Source organism: Scyliorhinus canicula, chromosome 17 (genome assembly GCF_902713615.1).
Source record: "Scyliorhinus canicula chromosome 17, sScyCan1.1, whole genome shotgun sequence".
NCBI classification, from domain to species: domain Eukaryota; kingdom Metazoa; phylum Chordata; class Chondrichthyes; order Carcharhiniformes; family Scyliorhinidae; genus Scyliorhinus; species Scyliorhinus canicula.
Window position 1 is genome coordinate 55,892,345 of NC_052162.1, and position 26,371 is coordinate 55,918,715.

Consider the following 26,371-nt stretch of genomic DNA (forward strand, 5'->3'; position numbering starts at 1 on the left):
TGGTCTCGACATACAGAGCAGGTCGAACAGAAACCTGGCTCCCCTTGACTGGACCGAGCTACTGGAGTGTTCATGATGCTCACTGGACTTGTCGACTCCATGGGCGATAGCCTCCCAAAAAAAAATCACTAAGTGCCATTTTGGGAGGGTTTGGTGGGGGGATTAGTGACGAGTGTTTGGGTGCGATCCAAACCAGTATTCACCCACACTTTGTCATTCTCTTGGAGCTTGGGGGGGTTTCTCAACAGTAAATCCCACAATTTTTCTGCAATGGACTCAGTGATTGGAGCAACATTTTTAAAGGGTGCCCAGATCTTAAAGTGAGGTTGAGTGTTCCCCCACACTTCCCACCTATGGAAATTGTGACGCCCGCAGACAAGGGAAACACACACAACCTGGACACCAGAGGGACAACCTCCCCACTCCCCCCACCATTTCTAAAAGTCCATGTGACCCAGCAAGGGCGCAATTCAAATCCTGTCAGGGTAGCGGGTTAGGGTTCATTGCATACGGCTTGGCACTCGGCAGGAAACCCGTTTTGGGCCTTTCCGACCATGCATCCTGCACAACGGGATCAACGTCGAGTGCAACGGGGGAGGAAAATCGTGCCCCACATCAGGTGGTCGACGACTCAGGTGGTCGCGTGCTTTTTCCTGGTCTTCCCGTTAACAACGACCACATAAGAGCCGACCCTGACTGGACCACAACCTGTCCTTCTAACCAAGGTGAATCTAGAGTGTAATTTTGGAACAAAACTAGGTCTCCCACCCAGTCGACCTGTCACCTCTCTGCTCTGATCGCTGACTCTTCTTAGAGGCAGGGCGTGCGTTCACCCTCCCCGCCACATTTCAAAATACAAGATCCAACCGGGTTCCCAATTGACAGCCCATGAGCAGCTCAGCTGGTTTGACCCCTGTGGTTGAATGAGGGGTCACGTTGCCGAACAACAAAGAATTAGCCAACCTCTGGTGAAGTGGTTTATCAATTGCTTTTTCATGACATTCTTGAAAGTTTGAATGGTCCTCTCAGCCAGGCCATTCGACACTGTGTGGTAGGGGGCTGTCCTTGTGTGCCGCATGCTGAAATCACTGCCGGTGAAGGTGGTGCCATTATCCAAAACAATTGACTTAGGAAACCCGTGAATGGCAAAGATTCGACATAAAGCATCTACCATGGCCGCTGAGGTAGTGGTCCTCATCTCTTGAACTGGTAGCCACTCTAAGTGGGCCTTTACCAGCACCAAAAACAACTTGCGCAGGAACAGGCCTACATAATCAATGTAGACCCTGGTCCATGATGCTGTGGGGAAAAGTACAGCTATTCGATTTTGGTGTACTTCACTCTCCCATTCACGAGAAACCAGACAAAGACTCTTGGTGTAATAAACTAGGCCTTTATTACAATGCTCTCACATGGACTAGCTGGGACACCAGAGAGCACAGATTCAAGAATTGTATGGACAGATATACTTTGAGATTTGGTTACAAGAAATTAGCATATACCAATCATTTGTTACTGGTTATCTATGTCCAATCATGACTATCGATTCAGGTTACATCATGCATAGTATGTGAGAATGACTGACCAATGAATACCAGTGCATGACAACAATAATTATAATATCCAATCAGTATAAAGACACATACATGCAGTCTTCAATATTCATCACCGGCTCCCCATTATCAAGAATGTGGCTATCAATTACCTGCTTGACTGACTCCTCTAATTTATAATCCATTTCCCAAGGTAAAAATGTCCAATACCATAACAATTTTGAATGATTATGTCTTTCTTCCCAGACAACCTGATACAATTCAAATGGTAAAAATATCCCACATTGTTTATTCCCATGTTCCTTAATAACCATCTGTGATTCCCTTTCCTGGGCCCCAATCACCAGCAAGATATGTGCTTGGGAATGTTTTCCTTATAGCTTGCAACTTCAGCTAAAACCTTGTGTGACACATCTTGATATAGAAGTGTTTAACCCCTTCAGCACTTATTGTATAACTGTGGGGCGGCACGGTGGCACAGTGGTCAGCAATACTGCCTCACAGCTCCAGGGTCCCAGGTTCATATCCCGGGTTCCATAGTAGCCCTCCCCGACGACCCTGAGGGAGCTGGAGAGAGGGCACCCTCGAAGTACTTTTCAAGGCCTCGAGGCAACCTCCTGCTGTTGACAACAACACTACCTCATTGGTGGAGGAGCCGGTTGGGGGAACGGTCAGTCCCCGGTCAGGTTAACCCTTTGAAGGACTGTTATGGTCTCCCTCTTTTTATTGTCTCAACCTTTCCTTGTACATAGTTGACTGTAAATGATCCATGTTGTAAATATGTTACTGAGGGACTTAAGTGGGGTGGGAAGTGATAGCACAGCTCCTTTAAGGGGCGATCCGCTATCCTGCGTGATGTATAAACCCTGACCAATGGGGATGAGGAGTAGGGCCCTGGGAGCAGGAGCACGAGCTGTGTGGACACAGGAGTTGTAGTGTGAAGAGCTGTTTCAGAGACCTCTGTGCCTGTGTATATTATAGACTCCCTTGCAGAAGGAGGCCATATGGCCCATCGAGTCTGCACCAAGACTCTGAAAGAGCACTCCACCCAAACCCACTCCTCCGCCCTATCCTAATAATCCCTTATCCCAACCTACACATCTTTGGACACAAAGAGGCAATTAAACATAGCCAATCCACCTAACCTGCACATCTCTGAGCTCTGGGAAGATACCAGAGCACCCGGAGGAAACCCACGCAGACACAGGGAGAATGTGCAATCTCCACACAACAGTCACCCAAAATCAGCATTCAACCCGGGTCCCTGGCACTGTGAGGCAGCAGTGCTAACCACTGTGCTGCCCATATAGTTAACCTTTCCCTTGATTTAATAAACCTCTTTTGATCATACAAGAAAGCCTCTGCAGTATTGCCTCAAGCCGCCACAGATAGCATTTCCAGCCAATGAATGTACAGGGCAGCCCTGCTGGAATATTTATCGTAATAAGTCTTACAATACCAGGTTAAATTCCAACAGGTTTGTTTGGAATCACTAGTTTTCGGAGTGCAGCTCCTTCCTCAGGTAAGTGATGTCTCACCTGATGACTCACCTGATGAAGGAGCTGCGCTCTGAAAGCTAGTCATTCCAAACAAATCTGTTGGACTTTAACCTGGTGTTGTAAGATTTCTTACTGTGCTCACCCCAGTCCAACGCTGGCACCTCCATATTTATAGTGACATAAGTACAGTCTGTGGATCCCTGGTCCCTGGGGAAAGCTGCAATCGCAACGAAGCCTCTGAGCTAATCACGTTGGCTGTGGCAATCCATTAAACCTGCTCTTTGGAACATTGCATCTGTAAAGACCTTAATGCAGCAGTGTGCAGCAGGCAGCAGCATGCCACTGAGGTTGCCATTGGCAGTCTGAAATAATCCAGGGGCTAAGAAATTCAATGCAACCATGATCTTAATGGTTACTGGCATTTCCTCTGCCAGGATCTTGCAAAGAGAAGTCACTGTGGCTCTGAAGAACCTGAGTCTCCTCCAGCAACATGTCTCTGACATTTGAAGGTAACTTGTTCTCTGCCTCTCTACTCGATTGGCAGCATAAGCACTTGCTCTCCATTGTTGCATCAGCTGCTTTCTCCAGCACTGGTCTGCTACCTTCATGCACACATGCATCCTGAAGCACGCATCTGCCCTTCTTCCTCTTCCCCTCAATCATCTCCTCCCCAATGGAGGATATACCTCTACCACTAGAGACCACTATTCCCATGTTCCTTAGAATCATAGAACCCTACAGTGCAGAAGGAGGCTGTTTGGCCCATCGAGTCTTCACCAACCTTCTGATAGACCACCTCACCTAGGCTCACTCGCCGACCCTATCCACATATACTAAGGGGCAATTTAACATAGCCAGTACACCGAACCTGCATATCTTTGGACTGTGGGAGGAAATTGGGGCACCTGGAGGAAACCCACACAGACACAGTGAGAATGTACAAAGTCCACAGTCACCCAAGGCTAGAATTGAACCCGTGTCCCTGGAATTGTGAGGCAGCAGTGCTAACCACAGTTCCACCATCCCGTCCTTGTTCTTACAGCCAATAGGTTGGAGTACAGTTGAGAGTCTAAATGCACCTTTCTGCTGGAAACTGAGCTTCTCGTAGAAATATTATAACCCCTCATTATGGCCAGCCTCCTTTCACACATCTATTGTTATGTACCAGTTTTTCCGTCAATATACTCAATCTTTTTTCTCAACTTATTACACATAGGAGGACTTATCTACAATCCCTCTTGCTCTGCAATAAAGGTTCAATGACCCATAAATAAAGAACATGTATTTGTTGATCATGTGGCAAAATGTATTCATGTGACCTTGCTAAACTGATTAAAGCTTGGCTGATTTATCTTTTCTTTCAGTTGCCTTTGCTGATTCCACTGTTCCACACAGCATACTCACGTTTGGAATATGAGACGTTTCTGCATTGCTGGCTGGACATGGCTTCTGGCATTAGAAGGTGAATAATTTGATTCATTTTGTCTTAAAGCTGAATGGCAATGTTTCTTTAATCTTGACAATCTTTTTCAACTTGCATTACTTAGTTTTCTTTAGTTTGTCGCTAATGAAAAGTTAGTAAGCATTGGGATCTTGAAAATATTCAAGTAGCCCGTTCCATTTTAGATCTTCAGTTTCACCAATTTCCAGAATATTCTGAATGAAGCTTATGCAAAGCTATAGTAGTCCAAGATATTGCAGTTCTTGAAAATTAAAAAGCTTCAAAATTTCCTTCTGGCACATTTGCTGATTGTTCCTCATTGAATAGAGAATAGTAAACCAATAATAATATTTCAGTAAGCTTTAAATTGTGAAGAAGCCTTTTAAACTATTTGTTGGTGTAGTTAGGATTGTCTTTCAGCGTGTTTCAATATTACATGGCATTTGCCATTCCACAGTTATAGATTGGGTTGAACTTCCTCCAAGCGTGGTGCTATAGAATGTTTGTTGTTGTTTGTTGCCAGGCGCTGACAGGGCTGTGATTATATTACTCACCCGAAGAAGATGCCAGTCAGCCTTTCCTTGAATCACTCACTAACCTGTAGTGATTACCATTATTGATTTTTTTAAAGTAGCAATATATGTACAAGTTAGGAAGGTGTGTAGCTTGGTAGGGAACCTGAAGATGGAGGGGTTTCATGATTTTTCTCCTGCAGCCTGAAAGGTCATGAGACTGAGCAGGTCTGCTGAAGTAAGATTGTTAATTTGCTGCAACACTCGCTATGATTAGTAGAACCATAGTGGTGGAGGGATTGTACATTAAGTACAGTAGCAAAGGAGATGATTAAACAGAATGCCGAGTGGGTCTAGACTTCTTGAATATTGGTTATGTATTCAATCACATTCCTGATTCAACATTTCCACATGATGGAAAGGCCAAGATGATAAACATTTTGCACATCTGTTCTGATCTTGTAACCACGGTGATCATGTAGGTTGATTAAGGTTCAGGCTATGACCATTGGTGGATCAGGGTGCTTTCAGTAGGGGTCTCAGCATTGGTGGTGCTATTGAAGGTCAGGGATTCATTTATTGTCGTCTTTGGTAATTTATTGACACAATTTTTCCCTGAATCACTTCAACACAAGCCTAGGTATTGCCCAGGTATGAGCCACATATGAGTGTTCTGCTCCATTCAAAACTCTGTGAAATTGTCAGAAAAATGCTCCACTCTAACTTTACATCGAGGGCAGCACGGTAGCACAGTGATTAGCATAATTGCTTCACAGCTCCATGGTCCCAGGTTCAATTCCTGGCTTGGGTCACTGTCTGTGTGGAGTCTGCAAGTTCTCCCCCTGACTGCGTGGGTTTCCTCCACGTACTCCGGTTTCCTCCCACAGTCCAAAAATGTGCAGGTTAAGTGGATTGGCTATGCTAAATTGCCCTTAGTGTCCAAAAAAGGTTAGATGGGGTTATGGGGATAGGATAGAGGTGTGGGGATAGGGTGGAGATGTGGGCTTTGGTAGCGTGCTCTTTCCAAGGGCCGATGCAGACTTGATGGGCCGAATGACCATTCTATGATTCTGTGAAAGACCGCTGATGAAGCAGATAAAGATTGTTTGGTCGTGGACACTACCCTTAAAGGCTACTGAAGCAATATTGTCAAGGGTGCAATGATTGGCCTCCAACAACCTCAACTGATCTCCCATCTTTGCCTCCAGAGGTGAGAAGCTTTTCCATTTAGCCAGCATTAATAGCAGTTTAATCTGGGCTCCTTATTGTCAGCCTCAGTCAAATTTGCCTCGATCTTGTGTGCAGTTACTCTTCTCCTTCCTCTGGCTTTAATCTTGACCGATGTCAAGGTCTGAGACCTGTATTTCCAAAGGAACCAGAATATTAATGAGTAGTTTATTGGTGAATAAGTTTCGCTTCGTGACATCATTGCTCTAGTCCATCACTTTGTTGATGATTCTGAAGGAAGCGCAGACTGAGGTTTTAGACCAGGTTCAATGTTTCCAGTCTTATTCAGGATAGAACATAATTAGGCAATTTTCAAATTCAATTATGGCTAGGCCAGCATTTATTGTCCATGACTAATTGCCCTTGAGAAGGTGGTGGTGAGCTGCCTTGAACCGTAGCAGTCCCTGGAGTATAGGTACATCCACAGTGCTGTTCGCGAGGGTGTTACTGAATTTTGACCCAATGACAGTGAAGAAACAGCAATATGTTTCCAAGTCAGGATAGTGAGTGGCTTGGAGGGGAACTTCCAGGTGGTGGTGTTCCCATGTGTCTACTGCCCATGCTGCCCTTATCCTTCTAGATGGTAGTGGTCGTGGTTTTGGAAGGTGTGCCTGCAGTGCATCCTGTAGATAGTACACATGGCTGTCACGGCTCATCAGTGGTGGGGGGAGTGAATGGGCAGGTAGCACAGTGGGTAGCACTGTTGCTTCCCTGCACCAGTGCCCCAGGTTCGATTCCTGGCTTGGGTCACTGTCTGTGCAGAGTCTGCATGTTCTCTCTGTGTCTGCGTGGGTTTCCACTGGGTCCTCCGGTTTCCTCCCACAAGTCCCGAAACACGTGCTGTTAGCTGAATCAGACATTCTGAATTCTCCCTCAGTGTACCTGAACAGGTGCCGGAATGTGGCGACTAAGGGATTTTCACAGTAACTTCATTGCAGTATTAATGTAAGCCTACTTGTGACAATAAAGATTATTATTATTATGTTTATGGAAGTAATGTCAATCAAGAGGGCTGTTTTGTCCAGATGGTGTCAATATTCTTGAGTGTTGGAGCTGCACTCATCCAAGCAAGGGAAAAATATTCTATCACCCCCCCGACTTTTAACTTCTACATGGTGGACAGGCTTTAGGAAGTCAGGAGGTGAGTTGCACTCCACAAGATTCCTCCCTTGCCTCTATCTGCTCTTTAGCCCTAATATCTATATGGCTGGTCCAGTTCAGTTTCTGGTTAATGGTAACCGCAGGATGATGATAGTGGGTGATTCAGCAATAGTAATGTCATTGAATATCAAGGGGCGATGGTTAGATTCTCTTTTGTTGGAGATGGTCATTGCCTGGCACTTGTGTGACCTGAATGTTATTTGCTACTTGTCAGCCCAAGCGGCAATGTCTATATAAGGTAGATATCGGTGTCACAACTGGATTGCAGTGTGCCTAAAAAGTGGTTAGTACTGGTGCAAAGTTTTTTAGCATAACAACCAAGATGTTGCGAGGACTAATAGGCTTTGATGTGCACAGTGCACTGAAACACTGACTAATCTTCAAATTGAATGAACCAATTTGGCTAGTCACGGTCAGTGAATACAATCACCTATTTGACTGAAGATATATGGCAAAAAACTCTCTCTTACACCGAGATTGGAGTCCAAGATTGGATGTTCATGAAGTTTCCTCCTGTTGTAAGCTACCTGATCATCCACCATCATTCTAAAGGCTGCTTCTTTGATTATTTATGCAGCTTGTTGGTCTTAAGGTTTTACATGTAAATAACTATACATGAGCCAAGATTTCCAGATTGGCTCAGGAGCCCTTTAAGAATGGTGAGCACGTCCGATTCTGGGATTCCTCACCTGTCTGATTTTCAGTAGTGCCTTTAAAATGTGTCAATTGGTTCCGGTCAAAAGCACTCACCTGGCACGCCTGACCTGAGTGGCTAAATTGAGGTGATATACATCTACTGCTCCATAATTTCCATGGAGTCATGGAAAGTGTGTTGTAAACCTGAGTCTGCATGAGGAGAACTTTTAAAAGGTAAATTCAAAACGTACTCCATATGCTTTTTCTGCCATATTATACCAGTACCCCATCTACCCTCCATGGCCCCTCATACCCCCATGCCAAGCTCTGAACTTTCTCAGCTATTTCAATAAAATGAATGTTTGTCTGGGCTCTCAACTGAGCCTTATTATGTATGCTTGGCTGAGAACACAGGCATCTATTAGAATATAGAATACCTGCTGTCCAGAGGAAACAATGTTTGATTGACAGATTAAGCTCAATGAGCTCTCCTGTTAAGCAGAATTTGTTTACATAGTTATTTCAAGGCTTTGTGGTTTTTGATATTTTAAAGGGGCTGGATGATTGACAGATTTATGAGCTTGCAATGAAGATATTTTTACAAATATAGGAGAAAATTGTGAGTGGATTACTTTTTAAATTTTTAAAAAATTCATACCATTATATACTATAGGATCCGTTGGTTCAAGAAAGTGTATGGTGGGTCAATGGTTATCGAAGAGCCACACTTGACATAGAGGGCATGAGGGGCCATTGTGGGTGGGTGCTTGAGCAAAACATGGCACGGGAGCATGAAGGGCCATAAGGCATGGGTGGGGGTGCATGGATGGAACATAGGAAGTGTTTGGAATGAGGGAGTATGAGTTTAATAAGGACACGAGGAGTCCATACCGAGTAAATAAAGAAACATAGTTTTGTTTACACACAATATTTACACTGCCCGGTAGATCCCTATTGGGTCCCTATTCTGGTCGGTACCTTACCGGCCGCACTTTCACACAAAGGTTAATAGAGATCCCCCTCCCTGAACAGGGGAACCCGTACTCCGCAAGAACCACAAGGAAGATAGTCATGCCCACCTCATAGGATCTGGGTGGGCTATTACAGTGAGGGGGAGGATTGGAGGGCCATAGTGTTTTTATTATAACTGAGGAGAAAAAAAACAATGGCACTGAGGTGGACCTTTTAAACAGCCCACCTCAGCAACCAGCTGCCCCTGTGGCTGCCTCCAACTTTTTGGGTTGGCTGTCCTCCCTCCAGCCTGCATCTGTCCCTCAGCAATAAAGATTTTGTCTGCCACTGTCTCCTGAGGTGGGGGTGGTGGGAGTGGGGGGGGGGGGGGGGGGGGGGGGGGGGGGGGGGACTTTACCAATTCAGTGCCTTATGTTCCTGGCGCACTGATCTACATTTTCCATTGAACCAGATTTGGCTTATTGGTTTGATGCTGATGAAGGAGTGACAAAAGTATTGGGCCTTAGGTTTACTGATTGTGGTGGTATGAATTCTGCTGTCGCTGATAGCCCAAAGCATCTCATGGATGTACTGTTTTTGGATTGCTAGATCTATTCTGTTCAGCACAGTGGTAGTTTTCCAAAATGCATAATGGAGGTGTGGTGATCACTCCTACCAACGCTTGGAACAGGACGTACCAACGAATTGCAGGATGTTAGTTAACATGCATGATTCTGAGAGTACAGTTATGTCTGGCCGTTGTTTGGCCAGGCTGTCAGCTAGCTCTCATAATTTATGAGCCAATGCCCATAAGTCAGTAATGGTCAAATAACCTTTCCTAGCAGATATTGCGATTTTGAGAAACCAGAGAGTGTACAGTATTGTGGATACCAGCTCAAGCCCCACCAACCCATGGTGCGACGGACTGGTACTAAATGTACAATGTGTGGTGAATGTAAGAAATTACTATATATCATATTTTATGTTCAGTTACAGTAATGTCATTATAAACATTGGGTTCAAATACATACATGCATAATGTTTGCTAAAGCTGTGAATAAGGAGTTGTAAATGGGGAGGTAACCATTGATTATAGCCATTTACTTGTTTATAGAGGGATGACGAATGAAATATTGTTTTGATTGCTGGAGGTTCCCTGGGGGGTACTTAATTTGAGGGATTGTGTTTAGTCCTAACTAAGCAGGTCATGGGACATCTTACTGTGATACAGATAATGTAATTAATGGGAGGAGCTAGGTGTGTCTGTAGTTTTTGCCAGTTTGCTATAGGATTTGAGTCTGATAAGACAGAAGGATTTTCAGGTTGTTCCTGAAAGGGTCTGTCTCCAAAGGTCTGCTCAGAGAACAACAAGTAACCCTGATTTGCTAACTTTATTTATGAATGGATTTTAACTGTATTGGTTTGCTTAGTTGGAAAATATATAGTGACAGGTGTAGATAGCAAGTTTTTTTTTGTTTTATTTAAGAATTGCTTAAATGTTAATTGTAAAGCTATTTCTTTGATATTAATGTGGTTAATTTTGTTTTAAAATTAAAGTTTGTTTAGGGGCCCTGTGGTTAGCACTGTTGCCTATGGCACTGAGGACCCGGGTTCGATCCCGACCCGGGTCACTCTCCGTGAGGAGTTTTTACATTCTCCCCGTGTCTGCGTCGGTTTCAACCCCACAACCCAAAGATGTGCAGATTAGGTGGGTGGGCCACACTAAATTGTCCCGTAATTGGGAAAAAAATAATTGGGTACTTATTTTTTTTAAAGTTTGTTTGAACATAAAAGATTGGTCAGACCATCACCCCTGGAGTGAAGTATCCTTTACTTGCAGTTTTACAAATTGCAAATTGTTTGGGGTTTCTTGTCCGGTATCCTAACAAAATGGGGCTGGTTGAGCACAGTGGGTAAAATAGCTGGCTTGTCATGCAGAACAATGCCAGCAGCGCGGGTTCAATTCCCGTACCAGCCTCCCCGAACAGGCGCCGGAATGTGGCGACTAGGGGCTTTTCACAGTAACTTCATTGAAGCCTACTCGTGACAATAAGCGATTATTATTAATAAAAACTGGGTTCTGGTCCAGTATCCTAACAAATGTAATAAATCACTTGCCCACAATAGAAGATTGATCCAGTACTTTTTGGGGCTTTGTTCCATATATTTGTCAGCATTAGCCATTAATGATCATTAATTGTCAAATGCCCTGTTATAGTTTGAGGTTTTGTCATATTCTTATGCATTAATGGATGTTTCTCCACTAAAACTTTGAATCTGAGTCTCATTTGCTGGCATTAAGAGTCCCGACATGTGGATAGAAACTCCCAAAAAGTTAATGCCTTCTAGCTTAAAACCAAAAGCCAGAATGTATTGATTGGTATGTGAGGCAGAATTTTCACTGTGGTGCACCGTTCCCAACAGCGGAATGGGATGTGGGCGCCATTTCCACTCACTTGCTGATTCCCACGCAATCATAATTAAAACTTAAGTGTCAATGATGAGTGTGGAAGACACATGTAATTACGCAGTGGGGAAGATTTTCAGTGAAACCTGTGGTTAGCTGACAATGCAGAAGGAACAGGCATTTTATAAAAGGACCTCATGGAGAAGCATGGAGGTTTTCCATCATGGCCATAACTTTACTGCCCAATTGTTCATTAACATGAGGGTGCAGCTCTCCTTGCTGCCATCTTGTTGGCTGGGATGGTGTGTGTGGGGAATTTAGTGTGTATATGTCGCTGCAACTTGTCAGCCTCCTGAATGTCAGTCGCAGAAGCAGCAAATCTGGCACCGTTCCTTATTAGAATCTATTGTGCCTCTTAATGGTAGCAGAATCAGTCCAGGTGTGGCAGAATCAGTCCAGCTTGTTTTTCTGTCGTGAAAGTCCACAGATTCTGTGTTGGTGTCAATACTTAGTCTCAAAAACGGAGAATCCTGCCCATTATATTTAGCTACCTCATCTAAATCATTAATATGTATTGTGAATAGCTGTGGTACTAGCACTGATTCCTGCATACCCCATCAATCATTCCCTGCCTTTTGGTAAAAGACCCATTTATTCCTACTTTATGTTTCCTATCTGCCAACTAGTCTTCTAACCCCAAACCCATGCATTTTAATTTTACATGTGAGATGATGTCCAAATAAACTACATCCATTGGCTCTCCCTCATCAACTCTACTAGTTATATCCTCGAGGAATTACAGTAGATTTGTCAAGCATGATTTCCCTTTCATAAATCCTTGCTGACTTTGTCCAATCCTGCCACTGTTTTCTAAGTATTCTGCTATCAAATCTTTTATAATGGAGGTATTACATTAGCTACCGACCAATCTGCAGGAACCGTTCCAAGTTTATAGAACCTTGGAAGATGACCATCAATGCATCCACTATTCCAACAGCCACTTCCTTAAGTACTCTGGGGATGTAGATTATCAGGCCCTGGGGATTTATCGGCCCTCAAAACCACCAATTTCCCCAACACCATTTCTTGACAAATACTGATTTCCTTCAGTTCCTCTCTCTCACTAAACCCTGTGTTGCCCAACATTCCTGTTATGTTATTTGTATCCTCTTTTGTAAGACAGAACTAAAGTATGTGTTTAGTTTGTAAGCCAGCCAGTTCTTTGTTCCTCATTTTCACTGACCCCGAGTCTGCCTGTAAGTAACCAATATTTGTCTTCACCAATCGTTTTCTCGTCACATAATTATAAAAACCCTTACAGTCAGTTTTTATGATCCCCGCAAGCTTACTCTCGTGCTCTATTTGCCCCTTCTTAATCAATCCTTTTGCCCTCCTTTGCTGAAGTCTAAATTGCTCCCAATCCTCGGGTCTGTTGTTTTTTTCTGGCCAATTTGTATGCTTCTTTCTTGGAACTAACAGTATTTCTAATTTCCCTAGTAAGGCATGTTTTGGCCACCTTTCACTCTTACTTTTGCACTAGACAGGAATGAGGCATTGTTGAAGTTCACCCATGTGCTCTATGAATGCTTGCCATTGCCTTTCCACCATTAGTCCTTTAAGTAACGTTCCTCAATCCATCATCGCCAACTCGCATCTCACACCATCGTAGTTTCCTTTATTTAGATTCAGAATCCTAGTCTCAAAATCAATTACGTCACTCTCCATCTTAATTAAGAATTCTGTCATATAATGGTCACTGATCCCAAAGGGGCCTCGGACAACTGGATTGCCAATTTGATACCCAACCTCGGATGGCCTGTTCTCTACTTGGTTCCTTGAAGTATTGGTTCAGAAAACCATCCCGTAGACATCCAGGAATTCCTCCTCTACGGTTTTGTTACTAATTGGATTTGCCCAATCTAAATGCAGATTAAAGTCACCCATAATTACAGATGTTCCTTTATCGCTAATTATCTCTAATTTCCTGTTTAATGCCAACTCCAACATCACCACTACAGAACTGGCTTTTCTCTGCTCTACCCATACAGATTCCACATTATCGAAGCTAATATCCTTCCTCACTATTGTATTAATTTCCTCTTTAAAATGCCACCCTCCACCTTTTCCTTTTTGTCTGTCCTTGCTAAATACTAAATACTGATGTTCAGTTCCCATCCCTGATCACGCTGCAGCTATGTCTCTACCCGTTTACATCTATTTGGGCAATTAATTCATCCACTTTATTGCAAATATTTCACACATTAAGACACAAAGCCTTAAGGCTTGTCTTTTTAACATTACTTGCCAGTTCTCATTATTTTTCACAGTGGCCTGTTTGATGTCACAAGTACGCCACTGACTTAATCTCTGATCTCACTCTGCCATTGGAACAATCAAAGTTTCAACTCCCCCCTAATTAACTCACCCACACAGCAGATTTCCCACTCTGGCATGTTCCATAAATCCACCCTCCTACAGTGTTGGACAAGATATCCATGAATCAATTTAAGACAACAATAAACTACTTTTACCACTGTTATAAATCTTCTAATTGTTATCTTTTATGATGCAGCAGAGTTTCCAGATATTTAATAACTTTGCAAAGATTAAGATAAGAAAAGGCTAAGGGTCTAAAATCTGGTTGTTCAGCTTTTTTATTTGACATTGCTTCTGTGCTTGACTTTGGCCTGTGTCTGTCGCTTTTCCCAAAAGTGAGTTACTCTTCACAATAATGTTGAAATGGGATCTTTCCCCGTTCAATAGCTTGTTTCCTTTTCCCATACCTCAGCCCTTACCTTTATTTCCTACAAATATAGTTGATTACATCAATGGGCACTCCCATAGGCAAGAGCAATAACTCACAATCTTTCCCTTGCCTTTTCCTCTTCCTGCATCATCTCTTCCTCCATCAAACCCGACCTCTCTCACATCTTTCTCCATCTTCTTGCTCCCCTTTCCTCTCCTCCACTCTCCCATTCCCTCAGCTATCTAACTAGGCTCCCACAGTGATGTCACTGGTTCCAATAGTGCAGGTCCCTAAAGTCTTCACCCCGCTTCAATGATCTTTCTGAACCTTTTGAATCTTCCCTGCATCATTTAACCTTTAAATGCTCGCTGGCTTCTCGTTATTTTCTTCCTTGTCTGCAGTCCCCTTCATGTGGCTTGTAACCAGAATCTACCTTTTCCTTCACTCATATTCTTGCCTCCAGTGTTGCAGTTCCCCCTCTGCCCTCATTTAATTTCCCCCTATTCTCTAATCTTGCTTCAAATACCTTTAATTCGGTATTTAGTCTTGATTAGATGTGTGTTTCTATGGAAGATTGACTATATGGTTCATGGGATTTCCACTTTTAAATGAGTTCACACCCAACTGTCATTTTGGTTTGTAATATTGTACAGCAAAACTTGCCATGCTTGTAACTAACAATTCCAATCATTGTGACAGTCAATAAATCAAAAACAAGGGCAGCAGGGTGGCGCAGTGGTTAGCACTGCTTTCTCACGCCGCCAAGGTCCCAGGTTTGATCCCGGCTTTGGGTCACTTTCCGTGTGGAGATTGCACATTCTCCCCATGTTTGTGTGGGTTTCGCAGTCACAAACCAAAGATGTGCAGGGTAGGTGGATTGGCCACGCTAATTTTCCCCTTAATTGGAAAAATGAATTGGGCACTCTAACTTTATTTTAAAAATAAATAAATAAAAATAAATCCAAAACAGTCCGTGCTACATTACATTAAAGGTCAGCTCAAGGTCCAAGTATAGCAGTAAGCTCTGGCATTGGGCGGTATCACAAAGCAGTTTTTGTCCTCCACCATACTGTTCAGGTGTCTCCACCATACTGTTCAAAGTAAGAAGCCATGAATCCTTTACTTTTTTTTGCATATGTACATTTTTACATATTTAAATTTCTGCTTTCAGATAATAAATTCTTCTTAAAATGTATCTTCACACAGTGTCCCAGTTCTTATACATCCTCCTAGCCCACCATAGGAGAGGAATGTTTTCCCAACCTGTGCTCTGACTTTATCCTGTCCTCATGATCTTTCTTGCCCCTGTTGCACTGACTCCAAGAAACATTTTCAGGTTTTGACTGCTATCTGAAGACTTTTCTGAGATTTAAAATAGAAATCTATTATCCTAAACCGTTCTTTAGCGGTCCATTCTGAGATGCCAACACTGCGCTCTGCCCTGCCACATGAAACTGTTGGTCAGTACAGATGCTGACCTTTTAAACACTTGCATTATAAATAGCTTAGGTTGACGTCTGAACAAAATAGAAATTGTTAGAGCTTTTTTTAAAACCATGTTACCAGTACCTGTATTTATATTTTTTCGTTGTTCACCAAAATATTGTACTTAAGAGGCATGCTGTGACTCAATATAAATTATTTATAATAATAATAATAATAATAACTTATTAAGACAAGTAGGCTTCAATGAAGTTACTGTGAAAAGCCCCTAGTCGCGACATTCCAGCGTCTGTTCGGGGTGGCCGGTACGGGAATTGAACATGCGCTGCTGACATTGTTCTGCATTACAAGCCAGCTATTTATTTCAGATTCATCTCTGTACTGCGAGCTTGTATATAGTCAAAAATCAGTCAATGAATACACTGAATATGTAAATAAATGTTTTACAGTTAACTTTGTTGGAGCTTTATCATTGTCTGGTCATTTACACATTCAGTCACCTACTGACTTAAGAAGTGATGTCCCAACATTCATAGAGTCTTACAGCATGAAAAGAGGCCCTTCAGCCCATCAGGCCCACTCCAACCATCAACCACCTAACTATTCTAATCCTATTTTCCAACACTTTATGACATTTCAAATGCTATGTAAATACTTCTTAAAAACCCGCCTCTGCCATCCATTCAGGCAGTGAATTCCAGATATGAACCACCCTCTGGCTGAAATGTTTTCCTCACATTTCCTCTAAACCTCCTGCCCATTATCTTAAATCCATGCCCCCTGATTATTGACCCCTCCACTAAGGGAGAAGGTACCTTCCTATCCACCTTATCTATGGGAAAACAACCCCATCTATCCAATCTCTCTTGATAGCTGAAACGATCCAGCCCAGACGACATCCTGGTGAATCTCCTTTGTGCCCACTCCTTTCGATAGTGTGGTGACCAGAGGCGGCATTCTCCCCTACCCGGCGTGACGGAGGGTCCCGGAGTAGGGGAGTGGCACCAACCACTCAGGGGTCGCGCCTCCCCAAAGGTGGGGAATTCTCCCCACCTTTGGGGGCCAGCCCCGCGCCGGAGCGGTTGCCACCAGAAAACCGGCGCAAAACACCGGCGCCCCCGGCAGCGGGGCTGGCCAAAAGGCTTTCGCCGGTCCGCGCATGCGCCGGCAGTGACGTCAGCGGCAGCTGGCCGCTGACGTCACTGCCGGCGCATGCGCGATGTGTGGTTTTCTTCCGCTTCCGCCGTGGCGGACGCGGAAGAAACTAGTGCAGCCAGGGCACTGGCCCGGACTCTGAGGGGGGGGCCCCGATCGCGGGCCAGGCCACCGTGGGGGCACCCCCCGTGGTTCAATCGCCCCCCCAGGACCCCGGGGGCCTGCTCGCGCCGCTGAGCCCGCTGTTCCAGAGGTGGTTTAAACCTCGGCGGCGGGAGAGGCCTCCCAGCGGCGGGACTTTGGCACATCCGGGCCGGAGAATCGCCACAGGGGCCTCTCCGATCGGAGTGGCAAGATTCCTGCCCCCGCCACTTCCCGGGTGGCGGAGAATCTCTGCCACGGCGGGCGCGGGATTTTAGGCGCCCCCAGGCGATTCTCCGACCCTGCTGGGGGTCGGAGAATTTTGCCCCAGAACTGTACACAGGGGCCTAACCAATGTTTTATACAGCTCCAACACAACCTCGTTGCTCTTATATACAATAACTCGGTTAATAAAGGCAAGAATCCCAAAGGCCTTCTTAACAACCTTATCTACTTGTCATGCTGTCTTCAGAGATCTGTCAACTTACATACCAAGGTTCCTTTGATCCTCTGTACTACCTAGGGTCTGATCATGCATTTTATATTCCCTTTCCTTATTAGTCCTCCCAGAATGCATTACCTCACGCTTTTCATGGTTAAATTCCATTTGGCATCTAAACAGCCCATGGGCGGAATTCTCCGCTCCCGGGAAACATCGGGAGGGCTGTCGTGAACTCGGCCGAGTTTCACGACGGCCTCGGAGGCCGCTCCTCGCCCCCTATTCTTCCCTCCCGGCGGGGCTAGGAGCGGCGCTCCGTAACTCTCGGCTGCCGGGCGCGCGCCGAGAGTGACGCGACGGCGGTGCCTATGTGACGTCAGCCGCGCATGCGCAGGTTGGCCGGCTCCAACCCGCGCATGCGCGGCTGACGTCACGAAAGCTGACAGCTCAAACCCGCGCATGCACGGTGGCCGTCTTCCCCTCAGTCGCCCCGCAAGATGTGGTGGCTTGATCTTGCGGGGCGGTGGAGGGGAAATAGTGCGTCCCATTGGTGGGCACCGATCACGGGCCTGTCCCCTCCCGAGCACAGTCGTGGTGCTCAGTCCCCACCAGGCCCCCCACAAGCCCCAAAAGGGCATCTCACGGCGATTTCACGACGGCAGCGACCAGGTGTGGTTGCCGCCATCGTGAAACGGTCGCGAACGTCAGGCCGCTTGGCCCATCCGGGTCGGAGAATCGCCGGTCGCCGTTTTTCACGGCGACCGGCGATTCTTCCGAGCGGGGGTGGGAGAATTGCGGGGGGCGCCAGGGGGTCGTGAAATTAGTCAGGGGGCCCTCCCGCGATTCTCCCACCCGGCGTGGGGAGCGGAGCATCGCGCCCCATCTATATCGTCCTGTAATCTAAGGCCTTGCTCCTCTCTATTTACCACGCCATCGATTTTTGTGTCATCTGTGAACGTACTTATCAGACCTCCTACATTCATATCCAAATCATTAATGTGTACAACAAACAACAAGGGACCCCTCAGCGATTCCTGCGAACACCACTGGACACAGATTTCCAGTCACAAAAACAGCCTTCAACCTTCACCCTGGAATATTTTAAACCAGTCTGTCTCTTGATTCCAGGGAAAAGTGACTTGTTATTCATAGTTCAACAGTGACTCTTGTTATTTCAGGTTTACTGCAGCTGGTAAGCTGTCAACCTTTCCAGTCGGATAAAAGTGATGCGGGACTCATAAGAAATTGTGAAACGATTCCTCCCGTAAGTAGCTAAGATAATTAATACGTGGGGAAAAGAACTACCTTAAGAGCTGGTTCAGAATGAGATTTGAGATGTTAGCGATAGTTAGGAAATTATATTTAGAAACTGAGGTGATCTAAAACTGCAAGATTGAATGGTGGAGCAGACTCTATGGGCCAAGTGGCATAATTCTGCTCCTACGTCTTATGGTCTTATGGTCTAAGAAATATTGGCCGGGGGAGCAGTCAGGGTTTTTTAGTGGTGATATGAGGTTGGAAGAGTATTCTCGAGTTTTATTTAAATTACCTTGGTGTTGAAACCCAGGGAATTAAAAACTCCTGAAATAAATATTATACAATGCTATTAAAAAAGTCTTTCAGGTAGAATTACAGAGGAGTTTTCAATAACATTTCTGTTGTCAATTAATCCTTTTGAATATCCCTGGAATTTGAGCTTTACTGATCTTAATGAGGGAATTTATTAGAGAGAAGGACCCTCCATTTTATATCACTTCACTATAATTCTTATCAACTTGCCCAACAAGCAACATTAGTGGTATCCAAGTTAATGTCCTGCTTTACTATCCTGACTAAAGACTTGTAAGGGGGAAGTGGCAGGGAGGAGTTGAGAGATCGGGAGAATAATTAAATGTAGTAAGCCATAAATTTAAACAGTGACAATCTTAAAAATTCCTAATGTAAAATGATAATGTTTTAGTGTAATATTTGCGCATTGATCTCCACATGAAGAGAAGGTTGCAGACTCTGGTCCTTGTGATATCAGTTATTCACAAATATTAGCACCCATATTAATAGCAATGAGGAAAGAGCAAAGCAATGGGCAAATGGTGTTCTAACTGTAACCATCACACAAAGTTTGTAGTTTGTAGTTTCAGTGTCAGGCTCTGACTGATGATGACCCACCCCTGGCACTGGCACTGGCCACCTGTCCCAGGTCCCAGGCATGTCCCTTTCCCCCTTGAGGCTACAATCACCTTGGCATCTGTGGTGGGATCCCCTCGACTGTTCCCATCCTCACAAACCTGTTGCAAATCTTGCCAACGTGATGTCATGTCAGCGGGGTATGAAATTTAAGCAAGGGGGAAACCATGTGGCAGGGGCTCGCTCAGTAATAACGTCAAAATACATTCAACTGTATTACAATGGGGTTCTCACCTTTTGTAGGTGGGAAACTCACTACATCATCGGTGAGGGGCATGGAAAATCGGGGAACGTGGTCTCACTGATGAGAATCACGATTCCCGGGCGAAATTCTCCGACCCTGCGCCTGGGGCCGCCGAAAATCCCGCCCCCACCGTGGCAGAGATTCTCCGCCACCCGGGAAGTGGCGGCGGCGGAATCTCGCCATTCCGATCGGAGAGGCCCCTGCGGTGATTCACCGGCCTGGATGGGCCGAAGTCCCACTGCTGGGAGGCCTCTCCCGCCGCCGAGGTTTAAACCACCTCTGGAACGGCGGGATCAGCGGCGCGAGCGGGCCCCGGGGGGGGGGGGGGGGGGGCGATCGAACCCCGGGGGGTGCCCCCACAGTGGCCAGGCCCGCGATCGGGGGCCCCCGCTCAGACTCCGGGCCAGTCCCCTGGGTGCACTATTTCTCCTCCGCGACCACCACGGCCTCTGCCATGGCGGAAGCGGAAGAGAACCCCACATCACGCATGTGCCGGCAGTGACGTCAGCGGCCAGCTGCCGCTGACGTCACTGCCGGCGCATGCGCCGACCGGCGAAAGCCTTTCGGCCAGCCCTGCTTTGCGCCGGTCTTCTGGTGCCAACCGCTCCGGCGCGGGGCTGGCCCCCAAAGGTGGGGAGAATTCCCCACCTTTGGGGAGGCCTGACCCCTGAGTGGTTGGCGCCACTCCCCTACGCCGGGACCCTCCGTCACGCCGGGTAGGGGAGAATCCCGCCCCCCGAGTCTCATGATATTTTGCACCCACGTCGCCAATCTCAATGGTGGTTCACACGAGGAAAAGATTCATCCCCCAAAGGCTGGAACCTTTCAGCTGTCCAAACCAGCGGGGACTTCCGGTCCTACCAAAGATGCACCCGCACCGCGGGTATCACGGTGACGAGGGATGCATTCAATGGGAAACTGCGTTGCGAGCAGCGGGACCAGCGGGCCACCCCCGCCCGTCGCAAAACACGCAGCGGCAGTAAATCCTGCCCAAAGGGTTGAATGGATCAGTGGAAGAAATAAACTTAAGTTCCATAATTAAAAGTAATACATAAAACAATAACCATCTTCACTATGCACGTAGAGCACAGGACTTTTCGAAAGGCTTTAATACCTCAAAACCTTAAACCTTACACAGTGACGGTATATCCTTTTCATAACTTCAAAGATGGATTCTATTCCTATGGAAGCTTCCAGAACTGTCTTTTATTCTTTAAAATGGACACCAGCAAGTTTGCTAAGAAGGCTGCCAATGGTCAGGTGACTGTTACAAATTCAGCACAGACAACCTCAAGCTCCTGGAGAGTTAGGGCCTTCCCTGTTAATTGACAGACACAGACGGAACCCCTCTGTGGAATTCACACCTACCTGTTTGTGGTTTACTGCAAATTAAAAATGACTTCCAGACTGCATGTCCCCAAGTTTGCAATTTAACAGAAAGAGAACTGCAGGAAAACAATTAACCACAAGTATGTCTAAATGGCTCTTGTCTATCTCCATTGTCGAGCAATGTTTTTTAGCTTTAAATCAATCTTGTAGGGCAATTGGAGTTGATCATATGACCAAAGCTGGCTCCTGACACCAAAATCTTTTATTATTGTGAGAACTAAAGAGAAACCGGTAGTCTGCAAACACCGCCACTGCAGAATATCAGCTCCGGATGAAGGTAGAACATCAAAACCTTTTTGAACTTGGAAGCTGCTGTATCTTAAAAGCCTCCCAGCCTGATTTCTAATCCAAGGCCACCTGTAAAGAAAGCTGACCATCGAGTAAGAAAATCCACAAATGACTAACTTTACAACCTGCTGAACATAATAATAATAATCACTTATTGTCACAAGTAGTCTTCAAATGAAGTTACTGTGAAAAGCCCCTAGTCACCACATTCCGGCCCCTGTTCGGGATGGCTGGTACGGGAAGGGCATCCTGCAACAACCCTAATCGACAATTCCAGCTATTAGAACTGCCTATATACTCTTTCAGAGTGAAATGATTCTTTACCACGCCTGGAACTATTGTTTTTCCACAATGAGTCAAACACATGAATTATGAAATATCTTTTTTTTACAACTTTTAAAAATGCACTAGTCTCTTGAACTGTATTTTTTGAGTATTTGGGTGCATGAATGATGATGATGTAGCATTTAGAATCTCAGAGTAAATGCATGAATAAATAGTCCTCTATTTAAACCCATTAATGTTTGTTGCTTATATTCAGATTAACTACACACTTATAAAGGCTAAGAGACAAACATGCATCTTCCTTTTCAAAAGGGAAGGGAAAGCCTTATGGCAAATTGATGCTCTTCATTAGGAGAGATTTTAATCAGATAGACACTAGATTCTGTAACAGTCCTTTCAAATTAGGATGCAGTTCCAGATCTGTATGACACAATCCTTAGACATCCTAAAAAAACGAGTAGAAAATATTGCAAGGAAAACAATCCTTAACCATTTAAAAGAAACCTGTAGCCGTGCTCCAGGCACAAAGAATGTGGCATTGAGGATCCCATTGAAGGAAGTGAAATATGCTGAAATATTTGTCTGGATGTTGTGTAATGATTAGTTGCCATGACTAAATGTTTTCTTCAATAGAGCTGCTATAGAGTGACAGTGCAACCTACTATTACTCACTTTTAGTTCTGTCCCTTGATACCAATTTAGGTCTGCTTACACGTGATTTAAGGAGATAAAAAGGGAGTCCCATTTTGGATGTTTAACAGGATGTTCCTCCGTGCCTGCAGCATCGAGAAACACCGTGCTATTTGACATTTTGTTTGGCCTCGTTTGTGTGGACCTGTGCTAAACGGCACCCTGGCGAGGCTATTGGATCCCTGGCACTGGGTGCATACTCCACAGACATATTTAAATGAGCCCAGCGAGCACGAGATCCAGATTGCGACATCTCGCAAGGTCTCATTAAATCTCCTGAGGCGTCTTGAGCATCACAAATCTCGCGAGAGTCTTCTTGCGAGATTCAACAGCCTCGTCGGGTCACCCCCCCCCCCCCCCCCCCCCCCCCCTTCCTTTGCATGTAGTTTATATCCCTGTGATGAATGGGGTGACCAGATCCCCCCAATTCTGGTGAGCATCAAAATCCTTTTGGACAACACCACAGTAGAGCACTGTGGGACTGCTGAGAAACAATTAAGTTGGAAGGGCAGTCATATTAACAGAACAGTTTTAGATTCAAGAAAAGGTAAAAGCAGAAAGCGGTCAATTCAAAATTTATATTTAGTGTTAAATCTATTTCATTGTTCAAATCCCATAATTTGAATTTGGTGAGACAGTACAAATTCTATTCATGGCTGATATTTATTAATGAAAGCCACTGGACTATTATATGTGTTATTTTATATTCAGTATCTGCCTCCCACCGTAACTGACACTTCATTACGTCTGAGTGAGCTCCGAGCACTGATGGTTTCACAAAACATCAGTGTCTATGTGATTCCTGCCACCGACCCCCACTTGGTGAGTATGCAAACTCTTTAAATTATTTATTTATATATGACTGACTGCACTACCTCCCTCTGGAACTACAATTCCCTCAATAAGTCTATCTCCTATGTCACATTGGTGTCTGACTTCAGTTGCTGAGCAGGGACCAATACCTACCAGTCAAATTAAAAAGAGCATGAACCACCAAAATAAACATGTTAAAAATCCAAACACTTTTCACCAGCAATTCACTTTAGACATTACTTAGAAATATATGGATCCCTCATTCCTAACATAATAAAAATATAAGAAAAATGGCAATACAATGTTTATTGATACTCACGGAATTTTGCCCATCATGGTGCAAAGGAATGTCAGCCATGGTACAGTTGGACACATTCCTGCTTCGGAGTCACATGGTTGGATGTTCAAAATTCCAGTCATGAGACTTATTTAGGCAGATACTCCAGTGCAACACTGAGAGAACATAGAACGATACAGCGCAGTACAGGCCCTTCGGCCCTCGATGTTGCACCGACATGGAAAAAAAACTAAAGGCCATCTAACCTACACTATGCCCTTATCATCCATATGCTTATCCAACAAATTTTTAAATGCCCTCAATGTTGGCGAGTTCACTACTGTTGCAGGTAGGGCATTCCACGGCCTCACCACTCTTTGCGTAAAAAACCCACCTCTGACCTCTGTCCTATATCTATTACCCCTCAATTTAAGGCTATGTCCCCTCGTGCTAGCCACCTCCATCCGCGGGAGAAGGCTCTCGCTGTCCACCCTATCTAACCCTCTGATCATTTTGTATGCCTCTATTAAGTCACCTCTTAACCTTCTTCTCTCTAACGAAAACAACCTCAAGTCCATCAGCCTTTCCTCATAAGGTTTTCCCTCCATACCAGGCAACATCCTGGTAAATCTCCTCTGCACCCGTTCCAAAGCTTCCACGTCCTTCCTATAATGAGGCGACCAGAACTGTACGCAATACTCTAAATGCGGCCGTACTAGAGTTTTGTACAACTGCAACATGACCTCATGGCTCCGGAACTCAATCCCTCTACCAATAAAGGCCAACACACCATAGGCCTTCTTCACAACCCTATCAACCTGAGAGAGTTCTGCATTGTTGGAGGTACTGATATGCAGAAGAGACATTAAACAGAGGCCTCTTCTGCTCTCTCAGGTGTATGAAAAGATCCCATGACCCCACTTTGAAGAGCAGCGAGGTTATCCCCGGTATCCTGATCGACATTTGTCCCACAACAAACTGAGTGAACCCTATCATTGGAAATTAGATTCTCCTTCTTAAATGTGCCTGAGCTTTTGTTCAAATCAAATTGTGGAGTATTTCCAGATAATGCATCAGTACTGCTGGTTCATCTGTTAATATAACTCAGAATCTGAATGAACTGCTATCCCACATGTAAATAAAGCACCACTGGTCTATTTTTTTCCAACAATGGTTCTTGTCTGATAGCAGAGTGCTGTTGATACTTTTTACAGATGCATTGTTGAGGATAGATGTCAGTGACATTATGCCGCTGCCAAGCGGATGCAGGCCTGCTGCTGCTGAATCAAGTTATTAGTGACCTGCTGTAATGTGTGTTCAAGCTGATGATCATCTGGTGCTGAGAGAGAATGTGTCACCCTGTCTGATACAATATTGAGAGACAGCAGTCAGCTGTTGCATTGTTTCTAATGCTGACACATTTCTAATCATCGCACTACTGAAGAGAAAGGACTGCTGATCTGCTTTGTACTACAAGGAGCCGTGTTACATTTTCAGCAATGGTAGAGCAACTAACTTCGACAACTTAATACTGCATCATCCACTAGAGTCCTATTCTGCTCTTGCTTGTTAATATTTTATGGTTTAATAACTATAATTCCAAATAGAGTCATAGAGGCACGAAACAGGCCCTTCGGCCCAGCTTGTCCATGCAACTCAGTTTTTACCACTAAGCTAGTCCCAATTGCCCGCATTTGGCCCATATACCCAGCTTTCCCATATAACTGATTAAATGCTTTTTAAAAGACAAAATTGTGCCCGCTTCTGCTACTGCCTCTGGCAGCTCTTTCTAGGCACTAACCACCCCCTGTGCGAAAACATTGCCTCTCTGGACCCTTTTGCCCTTTTGTACCTCTCCCCTCTCACCTTAAACTAGTTGTAGACTTCCCTACCGTTGGAAAAAGATGTTGGGCTGGATTCTCCGATTTGAAGACTAAGTGCTGATGGCAGCATTGGAACAGTGGTGTTTTACGCCCGAAAAAATGGCGCAAAAGCTGCACCAATCCTCTGTCTGGTGGGGGGCTAGCAGCCACTCAGCTGCAAATACAGCCCCCAACCGTGCCCTGCAACATGGCGGCTGCCGCACACAGACCCAGCCTGCCAAATAGTGCCCTCTTTCGGCCAGGCCCGCCACCCCCAGACCAGCGCCCACCAGTGACCCCAGCCCCAGCCAAAGCCCCCCCTGCCCACAGAACGGCTCCGACTGTGGCGACGCTGGACTCAGTTCAGAGCCGCCACGCCGAGTTCACGAAAATAAATAGCATGAGTGATCCATGCCAGGGCAGCACGGTGGTGCAGTGGTTAGCACTCCTGTCTCACGGCGCCGAGGTCCCAGGTTCGATCCCGGCTCTGGGTCAGAGTCCATGTGGAGTTTACACATTCTCCCCGTGTTTGCATGGCTTTCGCTCCCAAAACCCAATAATGTGCAGGGTAAGTAGATTGGCCACGCTAAATTTCTCCTTAATTGGAAAAAACGAATTGGGTACTCTAAATTTAAAACAAAAAAAAGAGTGGCCAACGCCATCGGGAACTCGCCCCATCAGGGGCGGAGTATCGGGGGAGGGTCTCAGATGACGTCCTGAGGCCGTCCATTTGGCGTGCGGCGTACTCTGCAAGTATGCCGTATTGGAGGGGACGGCGCATCGCAAAAGCGGCGCCGCCCCCGATTTTGCACAAACGAGGATTCTCCGGCCAATTGCCGAACGCGATTTCGGCCTTGGAGACCGGAGAATCCCACCCGGTGACTATCTAACTTATCTATGCCCCTCATTATTTTATAGACCTCTATAAGATCACCCAAAAGCCTCCTAAGCTCCAGGGAAAAAAGTCCCAGTCTATCCAGCCTCTTCATATAACACAAACCATCAAGTCCCGGTAGCAGCTTAATAAA

At 45.3% G+C, this 26,371-nt stretch overlaps 1 protein-coding gene across 4 annotated transcripts in view; it reads left to right on the top strand.

Annotated features, from left to right (window-relative positions):
• Positions 1-26,371, top strand: part of xpnpep2 (X-prolyl aminopeptidase (aminopeptidase P) 2, membrane-bound) — a 118,343-nt gene that overhangs the window by 14,279 nt on the left and 77,693 nt on the right. For 2 of the 4 annotated variants that reach the window (XM_038776065.1, XM_038776066.1), the window contains 4 exons: positions 3,487-3,561; positions 4,417-4,514; positions 18,490-18,575; positions 23,103-23,213. In XM_038776065.1, coding sequence (XP_038631993.1) covers positions 4,466-4,514; positions 18,490-18,575; positions 23,103-23,213 — 246 coding nt within the window. In that variant the 5' untranslated portion in view covers positions 3,487-3,561; positions 4,417-4,465. The remainder of the gene's footprint in view (positions 1-3,486; positions 3,562-4,416; positions 4,515-18,489; positions 18,576-23,102; positions 23,214-26,371) is intronic. The other 2 variants (XM_038776067.1, XM_038776068.1) reach the window with 1 other exon arrangement.